The sequence below is a fragment of the Pongo pygmaeus genome, chromosome 21, assembly GCF_028885625.2.
Source record: "Pongo pygmaeus isolate AG05252 chromosome 21, NHGRI_mPonPyg2-v2.0_pri, whole genome shotgun sequence".
Lineage (NCBI taxonomy): Eukaryota > Metazoa > Chordata > Mammalia > Primates > Hominidae > Pongo > Pongo pygmaeus.
The window spans coordinates 34,428,824-34,450,602 of NC_072394.2; the positions used below are offsets into that span (position 1 = coordinate 34,428,824).

Genomic DNA, 21,779 nt, shown 5'->3' on the forward strand with positions numbered 1-21,779 from the left:
CTCCCCCAATAACCTGCCTTCTGGCTAGAGGCCTTGAGCCTCCCTCCTCAGGTCAGCTCTGCCTGGGCTTCCACCCTTCAGCTGCAGGGTCCCAAGTCTGTGTCCTCCACACCCCCTGCCCTCCCCATCAGATGGGAGGGGCAGGAACTCCAGGGCTGGTGGAGTTTCCGACCAGGCAGGAAAAAGAACAAAGGAACTGGGTGGGGGGGTGGAAGGGATGGCCAGGAGGGTGGCAGGAGTAGAGGGGACATTTCACCATGGAATATGAAGTCAAGAAAGGGAAGAAGGTAGGTGGGAGGTTGGGAGGGACTCAGGGAGAGGAATGTCCCCAAAGCTGGGGAAGGGGGCAAACTGGGGCGGGGTGGGGGGTCGGTAGTGAGGGGCATAAGTGGAGCCTTTCTTCTCATTTGGAAGTAACTTCCTTCCCACTCTTGAGCAGCCAGACATTCAGGCTCTAAACTCCCTGTTTCTCCACTCTCAGTGGCCTCTGGCATCCCTAACACGGACAGACAGGGACCTTCCCAGGAAACCTGGCCAGACGGACTTAGTTTGGGAGATTCTCCACACCTGCTTCCCTGGTGTTCCCCGCAGCTCCCTCCTGCAGCCTCTCAGACAGAGGGACAGACAGACACCCAGCAGATCCATTCTCCTGCTCGTCACTGCCCTAGACAGAAGGACTCAGTCAGGGCAATTCCGATAGGAGGTTACCTACCCAGGCTTGAGTCTCCCACCTGCCCCCCTGCCCCTCCCACCTTTCTACAAGGGCCTATGTAAGGCGTCAGCCAGAAGCCATTCCCCCCACCCCCAGATCCTCACCCCTTCTGACTCTGAAGTTTTCTAGTATGTTTTTCTGGGTGTCTCACCTGGTTGTCTTTGGAGTTCAGGGAGCCGCTCTGATTTTAACTTCCATCTTACCCCCATTTCCACCCTCCGCTCTACCCCACCCCCACCAGAAACATGTGTCCGTGCTGTTCTAAAAGATGCCCACATGAATCACAGAGGGCTCAGAAGGGAGCCAAGACATACGTGCATGTTTTCTCTTAGTTTGTTCTTTTAACAGATATTTACTGAGCACCTATTATGCACCAGGCATTTCATTTCTTTTTTTAAAGCAATAAATAAATTAATGTAAAATTGCATAGAAGGGCCGGGTGCGGTGGCTCACACCTGTAATTCTAGCACTTTGGGAGGCCGAGGCAGATGGATCCCCTGAGGTCAGGGGTTCGAAACCAGCCAGGCCAACATGGCGAAACCCTGTCTCTACTACAAATACAAAAATTAACTGGGCGTGGTGGCACATGCCTGTAATCCCAGCTACTCAGGAGGCTGAGGCTTGAACCTAGGAGGCAGAGGTTGCAGTAAGCCGAGATCGTGCCACTGCACTCCAGCCTGGGTGACAGAGTGAGACTGTCTAAAATAAATAAATAAATAAAAATTTAAAAAAATCATAGGAGGTCCCATACTCAGCGCTGGAGGAGTCTGATCAGTTTGAGTCGCGAGCTGACAGGTGGAAGGAAAGTGAGTAGGAAAGAGTGTTTGAGGCAGAGGAACAGCATGTGCAAAAGCCCCACAGTGGGAAGTAACATAGCAAGCCAGAGGGACTGAAGGAGGACTGTGTAGTGGGGACCCAGGGGACAAGTGTGAGGCAGATGGGGCTGGACAGGTGGGCAGAGCTGAGCCATTCAGGGCCACCAACAAAAATACTTACCCCTCCCCACCCCTAATACACACACATATGCAAGACAAAGTCCCAGCTCCATAGCTGGCATTCAAGATATGCTCATCTCATAACCTAGCCACAGCAGACTGACTGCACACAGCTTCTCCAGGCTCACCCTCATCCAGCCTTTGAGACATCCAGAATTTTGCACATGCTGTGCCCTCTGCTTGGCATGCTTTCTCCCTGATAGTTTCTTCTCATTCCTTAAAGTTGCTACATACCCCATCCTGGCTCCATGATATTGGTTCTAACATAAGCTGAGTACCCATAAGAATCACCTGAGGGCTGATTAAAACACAGATCACTGGGTTTTACCCCCAGTTTCTGGGCCAATAGGCCTGGGATGGGGTTCAAGAAATTGCATTTCTGGCCAGGCACAGTGACTCATGCCTGTAATCGCAACATTTTGGGAGGCTGAGGCAGGAGGATTGCATGAACCTAGGAGTTCAAGACCAGACTGGGCAACATAGTAAGACCCCATCTCTTTAAAAAATATATATTAGCTAGGTGTGGTGGTGGTGCATGCCTGTGGTCCCAGCTACTGTGAGGCAGAGGTGAGCCAGAAAGAATTTGCAATTCTAATAACCCACAGGTTATGCTAATGGCTGTGGGGCCACACTTTCAGAACCACCGGTTTAGATCCTGGCTACTCAAAGCGTGGTGCACAGACCAGTAGTATCAGCACCAGATGGGAGCTTGGTAGAAATGCAGAGTCTCAGGCTCCAGCCCAACCCTACTGAATCAAAACTCCAGGGAAGATAAAGTTGGAAACTCTCTAGTCTAGGTCATTTATCACAAGCCCTGGAGGCAAGGATAGGGTCCAGGTCTCCACTGAATCCTCAGCACCCAGCAGAGTCCAGCCATACAGGTGTGAGTAAATGTTTACTGAATGAATGAGTAAATGAACAGATGTATTTGTGGACTTGTGTTCTGTTTACCTGAAAAGAATGTGAGCTCCTTGCGGGCAGGGAGGTTGTCTTACTCACATTTGCCTCATTACACAATTAAGTAATCACACCACACATTCACTCAGTGGTTTTCAGCTGAGCTGCCTTTTGAAATTACCTAAGAAGGCTTAAAAAATCTTAATGGACCGAGCTCATTAACCCCAATGGCTCACACCTGTAATCCCAGCACTTTGGGAGGCCAAGGCAGGAGAATCATTTGAGCTCAGGAGTTCAAGACCAGCCTAGGCAACACAGTGAGACCCCATCTCTACTAAAAATTTAAAAAATTAGCAGGTCATGGTAGCACACACCTGTAGTCCCAACTACTTGGAAGGCTGAGGCAGAGGGATCACTTGAACCTAAGAGATCAAGGCTGCAGTGAGCTATGATTGTGCCACTGCACTCCAACCTGGGCAACAGAGCAACACACTATCTCAAAAAAATTAAAAAATAAAAAATTTTATGCCTGGGTCTCAGTCCCAGAATTTCCTATTCATTTGGTTGGGAGTGTAACCTGGACATCTGAAGTTTTAGAAGCTCCCCCGGTAGTTTGTGTGTGTGTGTGAGGAGGGGGGGTTGTTTGTTTTGTTTCTTTGACAAGGTCTTACCCTGTCACCCAGGCTGGAGTACGGTGTTGCAATCGCAGCTCACAGCAGCCTCGACCTCCCAGGCTCAGGTGATCCTCCCACCTTGGCCTGCCAAGTAGCTGGGATTACAGGTGCATACCACCACATCCGGCTAATTTTTTTTTTTTTTTTGGTATATTTTTTGTAGAGACAGTTTCACCATGTTGTCAAGGCTGGTCTCGAACTCCTGGGCTCCAGCTCTCCTCCCACCTCAGCCTCCCAAAGTGCTAGGATTACAGGCGTAAGCCACTGCGCCTGGCCTTCCCCAGGTAGTTCTAAAGGACAGCCAGGGCTGAGAGCGACTGCTCTAAATGCAGTCTCACACTTGAGCATGTATCAGAAGCACCTGGCGGGCTTGTTAAACCCTAATTGCTGGGCCCTACTCCCAGAGTCTCTAATTTAGTGGGTCTGGGATGGGGCCCAATAATCTGCATTTCTTTCAATTCCTAGGTGGTGCTGCTGGTCCAGGAATCTCATGTTGAGAAATGCTGTTCTAGATGGAACTCAAACTTTCTTTTGAGATTCAGATGGCTGGTCTGGGCTGAGCCCCAGAATTTGCACCTTTAACCTTGATCCAGGCCATTTTTATGCAGGTGCCTCTGGATTCTACTTAAATGTACTTATTAATAATTTATAACTTTTAGGAAAGCACAGAGAATAGCCTAAGAAATAGCTATGCACCCACCACCACTCCACCACATTGAATCCTAATCTATATTATATATATCTATGTATATGATTTATATATATATATGTGTATATATATATATATTTTTTTTTTTTTGAGACAGAGTCTTGTTCTGTTGCCCAGGCTGGAGTGCAATGGCTCGATCTTGGCTCACTGCAACCTCTGCCTCTGCCTCCTGGGTTCAAGTGGTTCTCCTGCCTCAGCCTCCCGAGTAGCTGGGATTACAGGCTCCTGGCACAACGCCTGACTAATTTTTGTATTTTTAGTAGAGTCAGGGTTTCACCATGTTGGCCAGGCTAGTCTCCAACTCTTGACCTCAAGTGAACCACCTGCCTCAGCCTCCCAAAGTGCTGAGATTACAGGTGTGAGCCACCACGCCTGACCTTGAATCCTAACATTTTTCTGTATTTGCCCCAGCCTAGACTCATTCCTCAAACCTGTTTGGCAGGAGCTACACTGTCACCTGGGTGTTTAGAAAGAAGGTCGTTGGATCCAGAATGCCCAAGGTGAACTATTGGTTCCACCACTACTAGCTGGTGACTTTATCAGTTAGTTCCTCTCTAGGGTTTAGTTTCTCCATCTGTAAAATGGGACTTAGAGAGGTACCCCTTCTGCAGAATTTTGGTGAGAATTAAATTAGGTAATGTAAGTAAAAGTGAGCGTAGTAAGAGCTCAATAAAAGCAGCCACTGTTATCACTCTCATTCCTCCTCTCCTCCCCAGGGCTTTGTATCCCCCATCCGAAGGCTGGTGTTCCCCAAGGCCGGGCGCCGGGCAGCCTGTAGGAGCAGCGTGAGCCGCCGGCCCCTGCACTCGATGCCCCTTTATCCCCCTGACTACCTCATCGACCCCCAGATTCTGCTGTGTGACTACCTGGAGAAAGAGGTCAAGGTGCGTGCAGGATGAGAAGGGGTGGGAAAACCTGGGGGTGAGGAGACCTTCACTTCTCCTTGACACCAAGTTCTGATCAGCCCTATCTCACAAAGGGGAAGTTGTGGCTCATGGGAAAGAGGCCCGGGTTCATGTCAGCCTTGCCCCCACCTTCAGCAAGTGACCTCCATCTGCTGAATCTCCTCAGTGTTCCCATCTCAACATGAGGCTCAAAACCTACCCCCAGTGGAGAGTGGATGGGAGAGTGTTCTGTGCATGGAAAAGTCCTATCTTTTGTCAACTGACATAACAGAAAGGGAGACTCACTAAAAGAAAATGATGTTTACTCAGGAATAGGCATTGCAATGGGAATATGTGTGCCACAGTAAACTCTGCGTATTCAGGAGGTAAATGAACGCAAAGGTTTTTAAAGGAAAAGTGAGGAGGATTACATAATTGTTTTCAGATAATTATCCCTGGCTGCAAGGATCAATAACAAGGATGGCACCATTTCCAAGTTGGATGAGCAGTTGCTGTCCTTGCAGGAATATGTGTGTGTGTGTAAGATTGTGATGGCCTTTGTGCAAAGTTGTAGTTTTTACAGTCTTTTTGACAGTTCTTGTTATCAGGCGTTCATGCAAGAGAATCCTCCCTCCTATTTGTCAGGACTTTTTTAACACAAGTGACTCCATTCTGATTGACAACTTTGACATTTCCCATGAGATTTTACTGCAGTGACCTTGCTGTTACTCGGACAGTGTCCAGATTAACAGCAAGGCACAAAGGACTTCCACCACTTAGGAGCTGTACTTTTTTTTTTCTTTGAGACAGAGTCTCATTCTGTCACCCAGGCTGGAGTGCAGTGGCACGATCTTGGCTCACTGTAACCTCTGCCTCCCGGGCTCAAACAATTCTCCTGCCTCAGCCTCCTTAATAGCTGGGACTACTGGCATGCACCACCACATGCGGCTAATTTTTTTGTATTTTTAATGGAGCTGGGGTTTCACTGTGTTGGTCAGGCTGGTCTCAAACCCCTGACCTCAGGTGATCCGCCCACCTTGGCCTCCCAAATTGCTGGGATTACAGGTGTGAGCCACCACACCTGGCATGAACACCATGAAGAGGCAATGATGGGTCTTCATTTAGCCTAAGAAGATTGATATGGGGGTAGGGTTGTCCGAACTGGCAAATAACAAGCCACCTAGTAAAATCTGAATTTCAGATAAGCAATGAATACTTTCTTAGCATAATTATGTCCCAAATATTGCAAGGGACTAAAAATACTAAACAACTTAAAAATTATTGTTGATCAATGGCCGGGCACGGTGGCTCATACCTGTAATCCCAGCACTTTAGGAGGCCGAGGTGGGTGAATCACGAGGTCAGGAGTTCAAGACCAGCCTGGCCATCTTTTAGTAGAGATGGTGAAACCCGTCTCTACTAAAAATACAAAAAATTAGCTGGGTGTGGTGGTGGGCGCCTGTAATCCCAGCTACTCGGGAGGCTGAGGCAGGAGAATCGCTTGAACCTGGGAGGCGGAGGCTGCGGTGAACCGAGCTCACACTGCTGCACTCCAGCCCGGGCGACAGTGCGAGATTCCAGTCCCCCCACCCCCCCAAAAAAATTGTCGTTTTCAAGTTTAAATTTAACTGGCATCCTATATTTTATCTGGCAACCCTATATGGAGGGAAAAACTAACAAATAAATCTGCTTAAAAATTGAGGACTGAAATTTGATAAAGAATAAAAAGAAGAGAAAAGGTTTGATTGGTGGATTCACCTAGAGGAATACAACTAAAAATAATTTTTTAAAGGTTGGCCAGGCATGGTGGCTCATGCCTGTAATCCCAGCACTTTGGGAGGCTGAGGCAGGCTGATTACTTGAGGTCAGGAGTTTGAGGGCAGCCTGGCCAACATGGTGAAACCCCGTCTCTACTAAAAATACAAAAATTAGCTGGACGTGGTGGCACGCGCCTGTAATCCCAGCTACTCAGGAGGCTGAGGCAGGAGAATCACTTGAACCCGGGAGGTAGAGCTTGCAGTGAGCTGATATCTTGCTATTGAACCCCAGCCTGAGTGACACTGAGACTCTGTCTCAAAAAAAAGTTAATTATTATATTGAATAACATTTAAGTGCTAACATTAGGATATAAGAGTAAAGGAAAAATTTGTTGATTTAGTGCATCATTTTTCCTGACAAAATGGTAATTTTGTAATTCGATCCAACATTCTTCCCTTTCCATTTGACTTCTGCAACAATACCATAAGGAAGGCAAGTGATTTGCAATTCCTTTGACAATGATGCTTGGGGTAGAGAGAGCCACTCAGGCCAGAGGAAATTTACAGGTGGTCAGTTCTTTCAAGCTATTATAATAACTTTTGCTTCCCTATGGAATCTTATAGCTAGATGGTTATGTGTTAAGGCAATATAAGCCAGCATTTGAGAGTGTGGGCTCTGGTATGTGGATCCCAGTTTGATCCTCTCTAGCTATCTAATCCTGGGCAAGTTGTTTAGTTAGCCACACCCTGCCTTGGTTTTTCTCATCCTTAAAGCAAGGGTGAATGAGTGAATATATATAGAGCGCTCAGAACTGTGCCTAGCTTCTATTAAGGGCTCAGTAAAAGTTATTATCAGGTTATATTAATTCACGTATTTCTATCTCAATCTATCCGCACTGCATCAATGAGAAGGCCAGGGTTCTTCAAAGTTTCAGGGTGACATCTCTGTGTCCTTCTCTCACCCCGATTTCCATCCAGTTCCTGGGCCACCTTACCTGGGTGACTTCCTCGCTGAACCCATCCAGTCGGGACGAGCTCCTGCAGCTGCTAGACACCGCCAGGGTGAGACTCTGGGGAGGGAGGAGGGCAGGATCTCGCCCCCTTCTCCCTCTTCTACCTGCGGACCTCGGGAACTCGAGATCTGCCCCTTCCTGCAGCAGCTGAAGGAGCTGCCGCTGAAGACCACGGCGGAGCAGGACAGCATCCTGAGCCTGTCTGCCCGCTGCCTGCTGCTCACCTGGCGCGACAATGAAGAGCTCATCCTGCGAATCCCTACGCACGAGATCGCCGCCGCCTCCTACCTGCAGGACGACGCGCTGCACCTGCTAGTGCTCAAGACCGGTGCGGCGGGAGGGGGAGGGGTGGGGGCGGGGCAGGGGCAGGAGGTGTGCGGGTAGAGAAGGAGAGGGACCTGCGGCGGGGGCGGAGGAAATGGAAAAAGTGTGACCATACTACCCTGAGACTAGGGGCAGGCCGAAGAGGCTCTGGGAAAGCAGATAGGGCCTGAGGTTGAGGATGAAGGTGGGTGGCCTGAGCCACTACACTGAGGCCAGGTGGTGGAGCACTGAGAGGGTGGAGAAGCCCAAGACCTAGGCCAGGGCTGGACCCGCAGTTACCACCCGGCTCTGAGGCTAGAGTGGACCCTTGGGCTGGGGGCGGGGCCTGAGTCCGGGGGCGGGGCTGAGGAGAGGCGGGAAGTCAGAATCCAAGGGGGCGGTCCCTGAAACCCGGGACTGGGTCCCCAGTTAAGGCTCCCTCTGGAGGGGACAGCCTGACCACCACCCTCTGTTCAGAGGGCAGGTCTGAGGCCAGGGGCGCAGGCGTCGTGGGGAGCGTGGAAGCCACCTGGCCACACCACTCAGAAGCCAAGGGTGGAGACTGAGGCCGGGGGCGGGCCCGAAAGTATGGAAGCGGAGTGGGCGGGGAACCGCCGCACTACTTTAAAGCCGGGGGGGAGGCGGCAGTGGAACCCCAGAGCCGCGAGGTCAGGTGGCCGGCTGGCCTCGGGAGGGGGTCTCGAGTCCCGATCCCCGCGGCTGACTGTCCCCCGGACTCTCCTAGGTCTGGGCGTGGACCCGGTGCCGGCCGGCATGGACGCCAGCCCAGGCGGCGCAGGACGCGACCCCGGCCCGCCAGGCGCGGCGCCCGAGAAGCGGCGGGTGGGCACCGCGGAGCGGCGCCACACCATCTGCAGCCTGGACTGGCGGATGGGGTGGGGTGGGGGCGCCGCGGAGGCCCGGGCCGGGGGAGGCGGGGGCGGCAGCCTGGAGCGCCAACGCGCCGGGGCGCGGGCGTCGGGCAGCTGGGAGCGACGGCAGACGTTCAGCGGCAGCTGGGAGCGGCGGCACGGAGGCGGCGGCGGCGGCGGCGCCGGGAAGCCTGGCGGTAGCTGGGAGCGGAGGCAGGCGGGCAGCGGCGGCGGCAGCTGGGAGCGGCGCCACCCCGGCCCCAACCCGCTCGACCCGCAGGACCCCAGTCCCGACGCCTACTGCAACCTGGTCATCCTGGCTGTAGCCAACAGGGTGAGCCCGAGGGCAGCCTGCGCCCAATGCCGGGCTTTGGGAACGCTGCTTCCCCCCGCCCACCTTGCCCCCGCCCCACCCACCAGGTTCCTAGGATCTGCCCCTGCCTTCTCCCTGCACCTGCCCCACCTAATGGCTCCTAAACTCCGGACCTGGACACCTCCAGGGCATCTCCCCTTGACTCCCTCAATGGGATAAACTCTCAAAATGGCCAAAACAAACTAGATCTAACCTCCAGCCCGTTCCTTCTCCAACGTTGTCAGTGTTGGCCTCACCACAGTAACATTCACGAGGACACTAATCACCAGCGTGAATCGAGGGCCAGCTCATGCCAGACACAGGGCTGCATCAACTTATTTAATTCTCACAGCAACCTCTGGAGGCAAATATTACAACTACTGTATTCTCATTCTATAGAGAAGGAAACCGAGATCCATAGGTGAAGTAACATAGGCAAGGTCACACAGGAAGCACGTGGTGGTTTTAAGATTCAAATCCAGGAAGTTCAGAACCAGTACTCTTGGTAACTAAGATGGTCACCCAAGGCAGAAGTCTTCCTGCCATTCTTCCTTTCCCCTCCGTCTTCCCCTCTGCCTCCCCCATCCTCTTCATTCACCCTTGCTTTTATTCATCCGGCCATGTTTCTTGAGTGCCAGCTCTGGGCTAGGCAATGGGCTAGGTGCTATGGATACAGACGTGAAAAAGACATCTGGTGTCCACCCTTAGGGAGCTCACAGTCGAGCAGACACCTTCAAGTTCTGAGCATTCTAACCTTTTCCTCTGATCTTGGACCACCAGATCCCTCTATAAAAACAGTGGTGAACGAAACAGACATAGTTCCTGTCTAGATGGTGAGGCGGATAATAACCAGTAAACTCAGACACCACAGCTGTCTCTCTCCCCTTAAAACGCTTCCTCACTTGCCTTCCAGCTCTCCACTTTCTCCAGACTTTTCTCCTACCAAGCTGGTTCCTCCTCTTCTCCAGAAGTTGAAGTGCCCCAGACTTTGTCCTTGATATTCTTCCCTCCTCCATCTATCCTTCTTCTACCCATTTCTAGGTGATCTGCATCTGAAGATCTAACGACTGTTTCAAACCCAACACATCCAAAGCTGAGCTCCAACCTCCTCCCCCAAACCCGTCACTACCTGGGTTTCCCTGTCACAATTAATAGCAGCTGTGTCCTTACATTGGTCAGGCCAAAACCTTGCTGTGGGCCTTGGCTGGCTCTCGTTATCTCTCTCTTTCCCACACACACCCTATATCCACTCTGTCAATAAATCCTGTTGGCTCTTATTTTTAAAACATAACCAAGCCTGTAATCCCAGCACTTTGGGAGGCCGAGGCAGGTGGATCACCTGAGTTGAGGAGTTAAGACCAGCCTGGCCAACATGGTGAAACCTCGTCTCTACGAAAAATACAAAAATTAGCCAGGCATAGTGGTGGGTGCCTGTAATCTCAGCTACTTGGGAGGCTGAAGCACGAGAATCACTTGAACCCAGGAGGTAGAGGTTGCAGTGAGCCAAGACCATGCCACTGCACTCCAGCCTGAGCAACACAGCAAGACTCCGTCTCAAAACAAAACAAAACAAAAAAACATCAAAATCCATTTACTTCTCCCCACCCTCCCCCTGTACCCACCCAGGTCCATGCCCCATTTTCTCTCACCTGAATCATGTGGTCACCCTCTGACTAGTTCAGCCCTTGCTGACAGTCTCTTCCACACAATCAGAGTGGTCCCATTAACATGAAAGTCATATCATGTCACTACTCCACATCTTCCGGTGGCTTCCCATTTCACTGCAAGTAAAAGCTAACATCCTTACAATTGCTTACAAGGCCATTTGTACTCCAGCCACCATGCCCACTTCCTCTGTGGCTGGAAATAGGATTCCAGACAAAGTCAACAGTCATCCCACTGGACTGTGAAGGCTTTGGGGTACTGAACCTGGCCCAGTGTTGGCCACATAACAGGACTAAGTTGGAATTTGTGGAGTGAGTAAATAAGTGTAATCCCACCACTTTGGGAAGCTGAGGCAGGCAGATCACTAGAGCCCAGAAGTTCCAGACCAGCCTGGGCAACATGGCAAAACCCGTCTCTACTAAAAATACAAAAAATTATCTGGGTGTGGCGGTGTGTGCCTGTCACACAGCTACTCAGGAGGCTGAGGTAGGAGGATCACCTGAGCTCAGGAGGTTGAGGCTGCAGTGAGCCATGATTGTGCCACTGGGCGACTGGAGTGTGACTCTATCTCAAAAAAAAAAGTTGCTTTCCAGGGTTGCCTGGTCCCAAGAAGGATATAGGAGTTAGAGTAAAAAACAACTTGGGTGCTGGTACTAATGCCATGAACCTGCTGTGTGAGCCTAGGCAAAGCACTTAACCACTCTAAGTCTCAGCATCTTTGATTATAAAACAAGGATCCTCTTTGTCTGTCCATTTTGTACGTTTATGGTAAGGATCACCTGGTTTAATTATTAGGACACACCTACTATCCCAAAATGCCTATCCTGAGTTACATTTTAATTTATTCTTTGGGCTTTTTTATTTTTATTTTTTGTATCCAACCATCCATTGTCTTGGGCCTTTTTAGAGACAAACACAGAGAAAAGGTTCATAAAGACACTCTCTTCATCAATTACTGGTTTTCTGTGTGTCTTGCTTAAGGCATAAAGAGGTAAATTCAAGAGCTAAATTCCTATTCACATTTGCAGTCTCAAAAAAGTTTTACCCAAGAACTTAAATTCCTTCCTTCTATCAGAGACTGAATTTTATTTATCCTGCTTCCATTTTCACACTGAATGCTAGGAAGCTCATATCTAAATATGGCTTCCAGTATTAGTAACTATATTGAGCCTAAAATTTTGATACATTTAATCATCCCTTCTCCTACTAGGTATTAGGAGAACTGGATTCTAATCCTGACTAATCACTTCCCCTCACTGGGCCTCAGATTCCGTAACTATACATTAAACTAAGTTAGGACTTATCTTAGAAGGGCATCAGGAAGGCTGATGAATCCTCCACAAATCTGGGGTACATTTTTCGTGGCACAAGAGTTAGAGTTGTCACTGAATTCTATAAAGGGGTTCTAAGATCCAGAGAGTAGCCATAGAATTTTGATGGAAAAAGTCTTGAAAGCCAATTTAAAGGGCTCTATAGGTGTGTATCTTTGTGCGCATTTTCACACTGTGTTTTAGGAAGCAGGGTAACATCTTGGTCATTGGTGAGGACCTGAGCTCTCTCTCCTCCTCCCTGGGCCAGGACGCTGCAGAGGAGTCCTGCGCACTCATCTGTCAGGTCTTCCAGATCATCTACGGGGACCAGAGTATTGAGTGTGTGGACCGGGCTGGCTACCACTACACATCCACACCTGAACGGCCATGGCTCTGCAGCCGCAGTGAGTACCAGAACTCCTGGCCTCCCCTCCTGTGAAACATCCCAAAAAGGCCAGGGGAGGGAAGATGTCCCAGGACTTGGGGCTGATGAAGGTATTTAGGGTTCCTGATCTCTGCCATAATTACAGTGTACCCCACAATTGTAGGTGAAATGTCAATTTTCTTTTTCTTTTTCTGTTTCTTTTTTTTTTTTTTTTTTTTTTTTGAGACAGAGTCTCCCTCTGTTGCCCAGGCTGGAGTACAGTGACGCCATCTCGGCTCACTGCAACCTCCACCTCCTGGGTTCAAGCAATTCTCTGCCTCAGCCTCCCGAGTAGCTGGGATTACAGGCATGTGCCACCACGCCCAGCTATTTTTTTTTTTTTTTTGTATTTTTATTAGAGACAGAGTTTCACCATCTTGACCAGGCTGGTCTTGAACTCCTGACCTCATGATCCACCCGCCTCAGCCTCCCAAAGTGCCGAGATTACAGGCGTGAGCCACTGCACCCAGCCATCAGTTTTCATGATGATCTCAAACTTAGCTTCTTCAAAGATGTTTAGATTGTCAAATTCAGAACAAGCCCCCTAGAGCTGAACTCTTCTCTCTCCCTTTTGTTTTTGTGTCCCTGTATTGCAGCAACCTAAGCACATGTATTGTCTGCTTACTGAGCCATTTGTCCCACTAGGACCCTAACGCAAAACCAAGATTTCCAGATGGGTCCTTGGATGCACTCAAGGACTAGAAGGAGAATGAGACTAATGGAGACATTTGTTGAGCACCAGTTGTGTGCCAAGCACCGTACCAATGTGCCATGTCCTCATAGCAACCTTGCCTGTCCTCTTTGTCACTGTATCCCCTGTGCCTAGCACGAGACTGGGTACATCAGATACTCACGAAGTATTTTTTCTGAATGGATGAAAGAACTCTCTGAGGCCTTAGGATTCCCATTTTTTTGTTTGGTTGGTTGGTTTTTGTTGTTGTTGTTTGTTTGTTTGAGACGGAGTCTCACTCTGTCGCCTGAGCTGGAGTGCAGTGGCGCGATCTCGGCTCACTGCAACCTCTGCCTCCCGGTTCAAGCGATTCTCCTGCATCAGCCTCCTGAGTAGCTGGGACTACAGGCGTGTTCCACTACGCCCAGCTAATTTTTGTATTTTTAGTAGAGACGGGGTTTCACCATGTTAGTTGGCTAGTGTGGTCTGGATCTCTTGACCTCGTGATCTGCCTGCCTCAGCCTCCCAAAGTGCTGGGATTACAGGTGTGAGCCACCATGCCCGGCCAGGATTCCAGTTTTACAGATGAGGACATTAAGGCTCAGATTAGTCAATAAATTACTCAAGGTCACACAGCTGGTAAGTGGCAGAGTCAGGATTCAAACCCAGGTCTGTCTGATTCTGAAGCTTCTATCAGCAACAACCTTACTCCCTATGCTGTCCTCAGGCCAATGGGTGAATTCCCCCAGCCATTGTCTCCCGCAGCGTGGTACCAGCAACAGAGTCCTCATTCTTTTCTTCCAAAGACCCTCGCATCTGTGGGAGCTGTGCTTGTTGGGAAGCTGGGTTAATTCAACTCTCACAAGGATGATAGGCAAATAAATGAGATAATTCAACAAATATTTCAACAAATTCATTCATTTAGCAAATATTTATTGAGCACCTAGTAGGTCAGATCCAGTGCTAATCAGTAGGTTATTCTGGTGAGCAAAACCAGAGGTGGCCTTGTCTTCATGAAGTTTACTTAGTGGAGGCAGGCTGACAGTGATTAAATAAGTACACAAATAAATACACAACCACAGGTTGGGCACGGTGGCTCACACCTGTAATCCCAGCACTTTGGGAGGCCAAGGCAGGTGGATCACGTGAGGTCAGGAGTTCGAAACTAGCCTGGCCAACATGGTGAAAACCCATCTCTACTAAAAATACAAAAATTAGCTGGGCGTGGTAGCAGGCACCTGTAATCCCAGCTACTTGGGAGGCTGAGGCAGGAGAATTGATCCAACTTGGGAGATGGAGGTTGTAGTGAGCAGAGATCGCACCACTGCACTCCAGCCTGGGCGACAAGAGCGAAACTCTGTCTCAAAATAAATAAATAAATAACCACAGACTGTGCTGGGAGAATGTATAATGGGGAACTGGCCCCACCTGGAGGGTAAGGAAGCGACACTGATCAGAGATCAGAAAGGGTAGGGCTAATAACCAGCTAAATGAGACAACAGGACTTGGAAGAGCGCAGGCTCTCCGTACTTGGTGTTTCTTTGCTCTGAAGGTTTTCAGATCCTTCCCCTTCACAAATTTCTTTCTCTCTTTCTTCTTCTTTCTTTCTTTTCTCTTTCTTTCTTTTTCTTTTCTTTTCCTTCCCCTTCCCCTTTTTCTTTCTTTTTCTTTTTCTTTCCTTTCTTTTTTCCTTTCCTCTTTCCTCTCTTTCTTTCTTTTTCCTTTCCTTTCCTCTTTTTCTTTTCTTTCTTTTTTCCTTTCCTTTCCTCTTTCCTCTCTTTCTTTCTTTTTTCCTTTCCTTTCCTCTTTTTCTTTTCTTTTCTTCTTTTTTTTTTTTTCAAGGTCTGGCTCTGTCACCCAGCCTGGACTGTAGTGGTGCAATCACGGCTGTCTGCAGCCTCGACCTCCCAGGCCCAAGCAGTCCTCCTATGTCAGCCTCTCAAGTAGCCAGGACCACAGGCATGCACCACCACACCCAGCTAATTTTTTTGTTGTTGTAGAAATAGGGTCGCTCTATGTTGTCCAGGCTGGTCTTGAACTCCTGGGCTCAAGCAGTCCTCCTGCCTTGGCCTCCCAAAGTGCTGGGATTACAGGCATGAGCCACAATTTTTTTTTCTTTTTTTTTGTCTTGCCTGAAACACACAGTTTACAAAATATTCCCTCACATGTTTCCTCATCTGCTGTTCCCAAGGCCCCCATGAGGTAGGCAGGGGGTGGTATTGTCCCCATGTCAGGGAAGTTGAGGATCAGGAGAGGGGAGGGGAGTTCCCCAGGGTCTGCCGTGTGTTGGTGTTGGGCAGGACTAGACTTCAGGCTGAGACTGAGGGTGGGGCCTCAGGGAGCAGGGGATGCTGATCCCTGCTTTGCTGCCTCTGACAGTCCCTCTGTCTGCTGGTCCCAGGTGAGAGCTGCCACACAGATGGGACGTATGCCTATGACGCTGACTTCAGCTGCTGCAGCTCCTTGTGAGTACAGCCCCTGTCAGGGACTCTACCCTCCTCCCCTACCCCTGCACAAACAGGGTGACTAGAGAGGGTAGGAGAAGGTGAACCAACCTTGATGTGTGCTGAGACACTGGGCACTAAGAGGGGGAGGTAAACTGAGCTCCCTGACTCTGGAAACTCACAGGATCCAGACCCTTGAGAGACCCAGGAGACACCAGAACTCAGATGTAAGTCCACACAGTCCTGTGGTTCTCTCCCAGTCATCCAGGCACAGTGGTCTGCAGAAACCAAAATCATAGCTACATGCCAAAAAAATTATTTTGGCTTAATTTTGGTTCCATGTAATAGAAAACCCCCAAAAAGAGTATCTTAAACAAGATAGAACTTTTTTTTCTTATCTTTGACATAAAATAGAGCAGCAATTCAACATTTCATGGTTGTTAGGAGTTCAGGCTTCTCTTTTCCTTCCCTACCCTCTTCAGGACTTGCAGCCATCCTCAAGGTCACCTCATGGACCGAGATGGTGGTTGTACATCCAGCCATCACAGTAGCATGCTAAGGGGCCTCTTTAAAGAGTTTTGCCAGATTCCCACCTGATGACTTCTGCTTATATCTCAAAGGCCAGAACTTGGTCACATAGCCATCACTAGCTGCAAGCAAAGCTGGAAAATTTAGGATTCAAAAAATATATTTCAGGCTAGATGCAGTGGCTCATACCTGTAATCCCAACAGTTTGGGAGGCTGAGGCAGGTGGATCGCTTGAGCCCGGGAGTTCCAAACCATCCTGGGCAACATGGCGAAACCCCATCTCCACCAAAAATACAAAAATTAGCCAGGTATGGTGGCGCACACCTGTGGTCCCAGCTACTTGGGAGGCTGAGGCAGGAGAATGGCGTGAACCCAGGAGGCAGAGCTTACAGTGAGCTGAGATTGTGCCACTGCACTCCAGCCTGGGCGACAGAGCGAGACTCCATCTCAAAAAAAAAAAAAAAAAAAATTCAGGCCAGTCGCGGTGGTTCACGCCTGTAACCCCAACACTTTGGGAGGGCAAGGCAGGAGGATCACTTGAGCCCACAAGTTTGAGACCAGTCTGGGCAACATAGGGAGACCCTGTCTCTATTTAAATAAATAAATAAATAAATAAATAAATAAATAAAATTTTAAACAGTTCAGTTGGGAACATCACCCAGGGTTCTGTTTAGGGTGACCAGCCGTCCCAGGTTGCTCAGGAATGAGGGGTTCCCCAGGATATGGGATTTTCAGTGCTAAAACCAGGAAAGTCCTGGGTTACTGGTTGATCACCTAGTCATGTTACTAAGGGCTTCGGTTTGGCATGTAGCAGTCTCTGCCAGTGATATATGCCTTACTGTTTTTTTCCTTTTTAGTGGCAATAGATTTGCCTTCCTCATACTGTATGCCCTTAGGCTAGTCTTTAAACAACCAGATATCTACTGAAGAGGTAAAATAGTGATAATAGCATTTGAACATTGAGCTTGCTATGTACTAAGTGCTGTTCCATAAAGCACTTTATTTTTTCATCAACATAGTAACATTACAGCAGCTACTGTTTATTGCTTATAGCCCATAATTCTAAGTGTCCTACAAATATTAACTCCTCTAATTCTCATGATGACACTAATTATTATTATCCCATTTTACAGATGGAAAAATTGAGAAACAGAGAAATTAAGTTTAGTTTTCCCAAGGTCAAGCACCTAGTAAGTTTTAGGTCTGGGATTTGAACAGAAGAAGACTGGCTCCAGAATCCAGTCCTTTAACCACAAAGCTACACTGCTTCTTTGTAGGTAATAATGGAGGATGGTTCTGGAACAATTTAGAGACAAGGAGGCAGGAGCCCAAGGTTGAGTTTTTATTAAGCAATATTTCTTGAGTACCTTCTATGTGCCAGGCACTGTGCTGTGTGCTGGGGATACAGATGGACACAAGACAGAGGGCAAAACCTGGGCCTGGCACGTAGTAGGTGTTCAACAAATGAAAAAAACCAAAGTCCCTGCTCTTGTCAAGTTTACAGTCTAGCATGGGAGGCAATGAAATCACAATTTAACAGTAACAATCATTAATGGTAATAAGTACTAAAGGGAGGCTCAGGGTGCTATAAGAGAGGCTGAGGGGGACCACAACTCAGCTGGAGAGTCAGGAGGGCCTCTCAGAGGTGATGGCACATGAACTGAGGCCTGGAGGATGAAAGGGGAAAGAGTGTTCCAGGTAGAGGGAACAGCAAATGTAAGAATCCTGAACTAACCAGGCGTGGTGGCTCATGCCTGTAATCCCAGCATTTTGGGAGGCTGAGGTGGGCAGATTGCTTGAGGTGAGGCATTCGAGAGCAGCCTGGACAACATGGTGAAACCCTGTCTCTACTAAAAATACAAAAATTGGCTGGGTGGCACATGCTTGTAGTCCCAGCTACTCAGGAAGCTGAGGCATGAAAATTGCTTGAACCCGGGAGGCGGAGGCTGCAGTGAGCCAAGATCGCACCACTGCACTCCAGCCTCAGTGACAGAGCAAGAATCTGTCTCAAAAAAAAAAAAAAAAAAAAAAATTCTGAACAGGATAGAGCTTAGTGGGTTTGAGGAGCAGCAGGTGGCCACTGTGGCTGTGGCAAATGGTGTGAGGGAGAGAGTGGTCAGAGAGGATGCTTGGGGGCACCTGGAAAGGCCATGCATGTCACAGGTAGGCCATGGACTGAGGGAGCACGTTCGACAGAGGTTCTAACCCAACCTAGGGGAATTAGGGAACACTCTCCTGAGGAGATGACATTTAAGATCACCGGATGAGTAAGAGTTAGCTGAGCAAAAGGGAGGGGAAAGGAGGCAATCCAGGCAGAGGGAACAACAGGTGCAAACATCCAGAGGTAAGGAGATAGTAGAGGAAGAAGGAGAAGGGGGGTGGGGGGCGCAAAGCACAAAGAGCAAAGGCAAGGGCAAGCACAGTGAGAGATGAGACTTGAGAGGTGCCAGGGGCCAGGGTGTGCAAAGCCTTGGAGGCCAGCATGCAGTCTAGGATGAGGCCTCCTACCTTCAGCCTGCCTGAGGGCGAGGAGCTGGAGGGAGGCGAGTGAAGGCCCTTCTTCCCATGCCTGCAGCAATGGCTCCCAGGACACCTTTGAAGCATGTTACAGCGGCACGTCCACACCTTCTTTCCACGGCTCCCACTGCAGCGGCAGCGACCACAGCGGTCTGGGCTTGGAGCAGTTACAGGATTACATGGTCACGGTGAGCTGGGGCCGGTCGTGGGAATGGCACAAGCAAAAGCCTGGAGGCTGGAGTAAACATTTTGGGAATTGCACATTGCTTTGGACATAACCTAAGCAGAAGACATCAGAGGTCAGAACAGAAGATGAGGTTAGGAGAGTAAACTGAGGCCAGCTTGTGAAAGGCCTTAACTAATGTCAGCTGGCATTAATTGAGTGCCTGCTGTATACCAGGCACCATTCTAAGCACCTTTCATGCATTATTTCTTTTAATCTTTTCGACAACCCCAAGAAGAAAATGCCACCATTATCTTCACTTTGCAGATGAGAAAAGCAAGCATCATGGAGGTTGTCACCTACCCAAGATCACAGAGCTGATCCAGTGAAGGGGTCAAGATTTGCACTCAGGCAGCTTGAGTCCACATCCTATTCTTAAATGCAGCCTAAGGGATCTAGATGTCCTCTTGAGTAGCCCATGGGAAGGTTTTCAGAGGAGAGCTGGGCCAAACATGCCCTTAGGGAAGGCTCTGGGCCTTTCAGGCAGGGGTTGGGTGGCACAACTTCATGGGATTGATCTCGAATGGTGTCCCCCACATAGTTGCGGAGTAAGCTGGGGCCCCTCGAGATCCAGCAGTTTGCTTTGCTGCTGCGGGAGTACCGGCTGGGGCTGCCCATCCAGGACTATTGCACAGGCCTGCTGAAGCTCTACGGAGACCGGCGCAAGTTCCTCCTCCTTGGTGAGCCCCCGCTGTACCCCCAGAGGTCAGCTAGGGCCCCTGCTTGGTCCATGCCATCCCAGTTAGGCACCAGGCTGCAAATGTTTTCTCCTTATCTTTCAGCCTCTGATGAAACCCAGATCATGAGATTCGCAGGGCAGATGAGGAGCCCAAGGTGCAGAGTAGGGAAAGGACTTGTCAGAGGTGGGAGACACTGTTGATAAGAAGAACTAAGCAGTGGTGTGGCCATTTCATCCTCACAGCAAAGCTGGGAGAGGGACTGATTCTTCCCATCTTACCCCACGCAGAAGCTGAGGCTCAGAAAGGCTAAGGAACATGTCCAAGGTCACACAGCTAGTAAGGAGGGCTAATAATAACAGGAGGAATAATACAAATAAGCTGACATGTGCTTGGCAGTTACCCTGTGCCAAGCATCATCTCATTGAATGATGCTTCCCAGTTCTGAGAAGTAGATGCTATTATTGGTCCCCATTTTGCAGGTGAGGAAACTGAGACTCAGAGTTACAAAGTAAAGGACTGAGGTCACATAGCTAGTAAGTAGGAATGGAAATAAAACAAACTGTTTACAGGGCGCTCAGTATGTGCTGAGTACCTTGTTATTTAATCCTCACGTCCCTACCCAGAGAACAGGTGCAATTATCTCAGTTTTACAGGTGAGGAAAATGAGGTTCAACATAATTAATCAATGGGAATATAATGATGGTACTAATAATAACAACAAAAATAGGCCTGGCGAGGTGGCTCACACCTGTAATCCCAGCACTTTGGGAAGCTGGCGGATCACTTGAGGTCAGGAGTTCAAGACCAGCCTGGCCAATGTGAAACCCTGTCTCTACTAAAAATACAAAAATTAGCAGGGCGTGGTGGTGTGCGCCTGTAATCCCAGCTACTTGGGAGGCTGAGGCATGAGAATCGCTTGAACCCGGGAGGCGGAGGCTATAATAATAAAAGTACAGTAATCTAGTATGTAGTGAGCATTCACTGTGTGCTGAGCGCTGTGTCGTTATTCGCTGGCTCAGAGAGTTAAGGACCTTGGGCAAAGCCACACAGCCAGTGAGTGACAGCAGGGGTTTGCACCCAGATCTGCAGAGAGGACGCTTCCCCTGTGGGAGGGAAAGGGGACCTGCCCTGGGGACTCACCACGCCCCTCGGCTCGCAGGGATGCGGCCCTTCATCCCGGACCAGGACATCGGCTACTTCGAGGGCTTCCTGGAGGGCGTGGGCATCCGCGAGGGCGGCATCCTCACTGACAGCTTCGGCCGCATCAAGCGCAGCATGAGCTCCACGTCGGCCTCCGCAGTGCGCAGCTACGATGGCGCGGCGCAGCGGCCCGAGGCACAGGCCTTCCACCGGCTGCTGGCTGACATCACGCACGACATCGAGGCGCTGGCCCCCGATGACGACGATGATGACGACGACGACGAGGATGAGCCCCGGGGCTCCAGGGGCGGGAGCGACGCCGCCGAAGACAACTACCTGTAGCCACCGCCCCTGCGGACGGCGTGGCCCCGCAGCCCACCTCTGAGTCTCAGCTTTGCTTCGGGGACCTATCCCCAGGGCCCCCCCATCACACCTGGCGGGGCCGGGGGCGTCTTCACTCCAGGGTCTCGCTCCCTGCCCTTGGGGCCCGGGGCCATGCAGTACCGACAGTGTCCTGCAGGGGGAAAGCGAAGCCGGGCCCTAAAGTCCGGGGCAGTCACCCGGGGCTCCCGGGCCGCTCTGGCGGGCTCGGGCTGGGCAGCGATCCTGCTTTGTCCCGGAAGCCCAGAAGGATCAGTCCCAGAACACACCCTCCTCGCCGGGACGCCGCAGCTTTCTAGAGGCTGAGGAAGGCATGAAGAGTGGGCTCCACCTGCTGGCAGACTGAGAAAAGAATTTCCAGAGCTCGGTCCTATTTTACAGATTGAGAAACTATGGTTCAAGAAGAGGGGAAGGGGCTTGAGGGAATGTCCTGATTCTCCTTATATGACCTCAAACTGACCATACTAAATAGTGTAGAAGGTCTTTTTAAGGCCCTAAATGTCAGGGTCTCCCGTTCCCTGATGCCTGACTTGTACAGTCAGTGTGGAGTAGACGGTTTCCTCCACCCAGGGTTGACTCAGGGGGATGATCTGGGTCCCATTCTGGCCTTAAGACCCCAAACAAGGGTT

General features: G+C 49.9%; 1 protein-coding gene across 4 annotated transcripts; it reads left to right on the forward strand.

Annotated features, from left to right (window-relative positions):
* Window positions 1-222: 222 nt before the first annotated feature.
* On the forward strand, window positions 223-21,111 carry CCM2L (CCM2 like scaffold protein). 4 transcript variants are annotated; one of them, XM_054466916.1, is made up of 11 exons: window positions 225-287; window positions 3,744-3,886; window positions 4,704-4,871; window positions 7,607-7,690; window positions 7,786-7,969; window positions 8,690-9,150; window positions 12,412-12,547; window positions 15,639-15,702; window positions 18,785-18,914; window positions 19,491-19,629; window positions 20,711-21,111. In XM_054466916.1, exons 2-11 carry the CDS (start codon window positions 3,881-3,883, stop codon window positions 21,109-21,111), a joined length of 1,773 nt encoding a protein of 590 aa, XP_054322891.1. In that variant the 5' UTR covers window positions 225-287; window positions 3,744-3,880. The 4 variants fall into 4 exon arrangements, with proteins under 4 accessions (XP_054322889.1, XP_054322892.1, XP_054322890.1 ...); XM_054466914.1 differs by lacking the exon at window positions 3,744-3,886 and having other exon boundaries at window positions 223-287; XM_054466917.1 differs by lacking the exon at window positions 3,744-3,886 and having other exon boundaries at window positions 223-287; window positions 20,789-21,111.
* The last annotated feature ends 668 nt before the right edge of the window (window positions 21,112-21,779 follow it).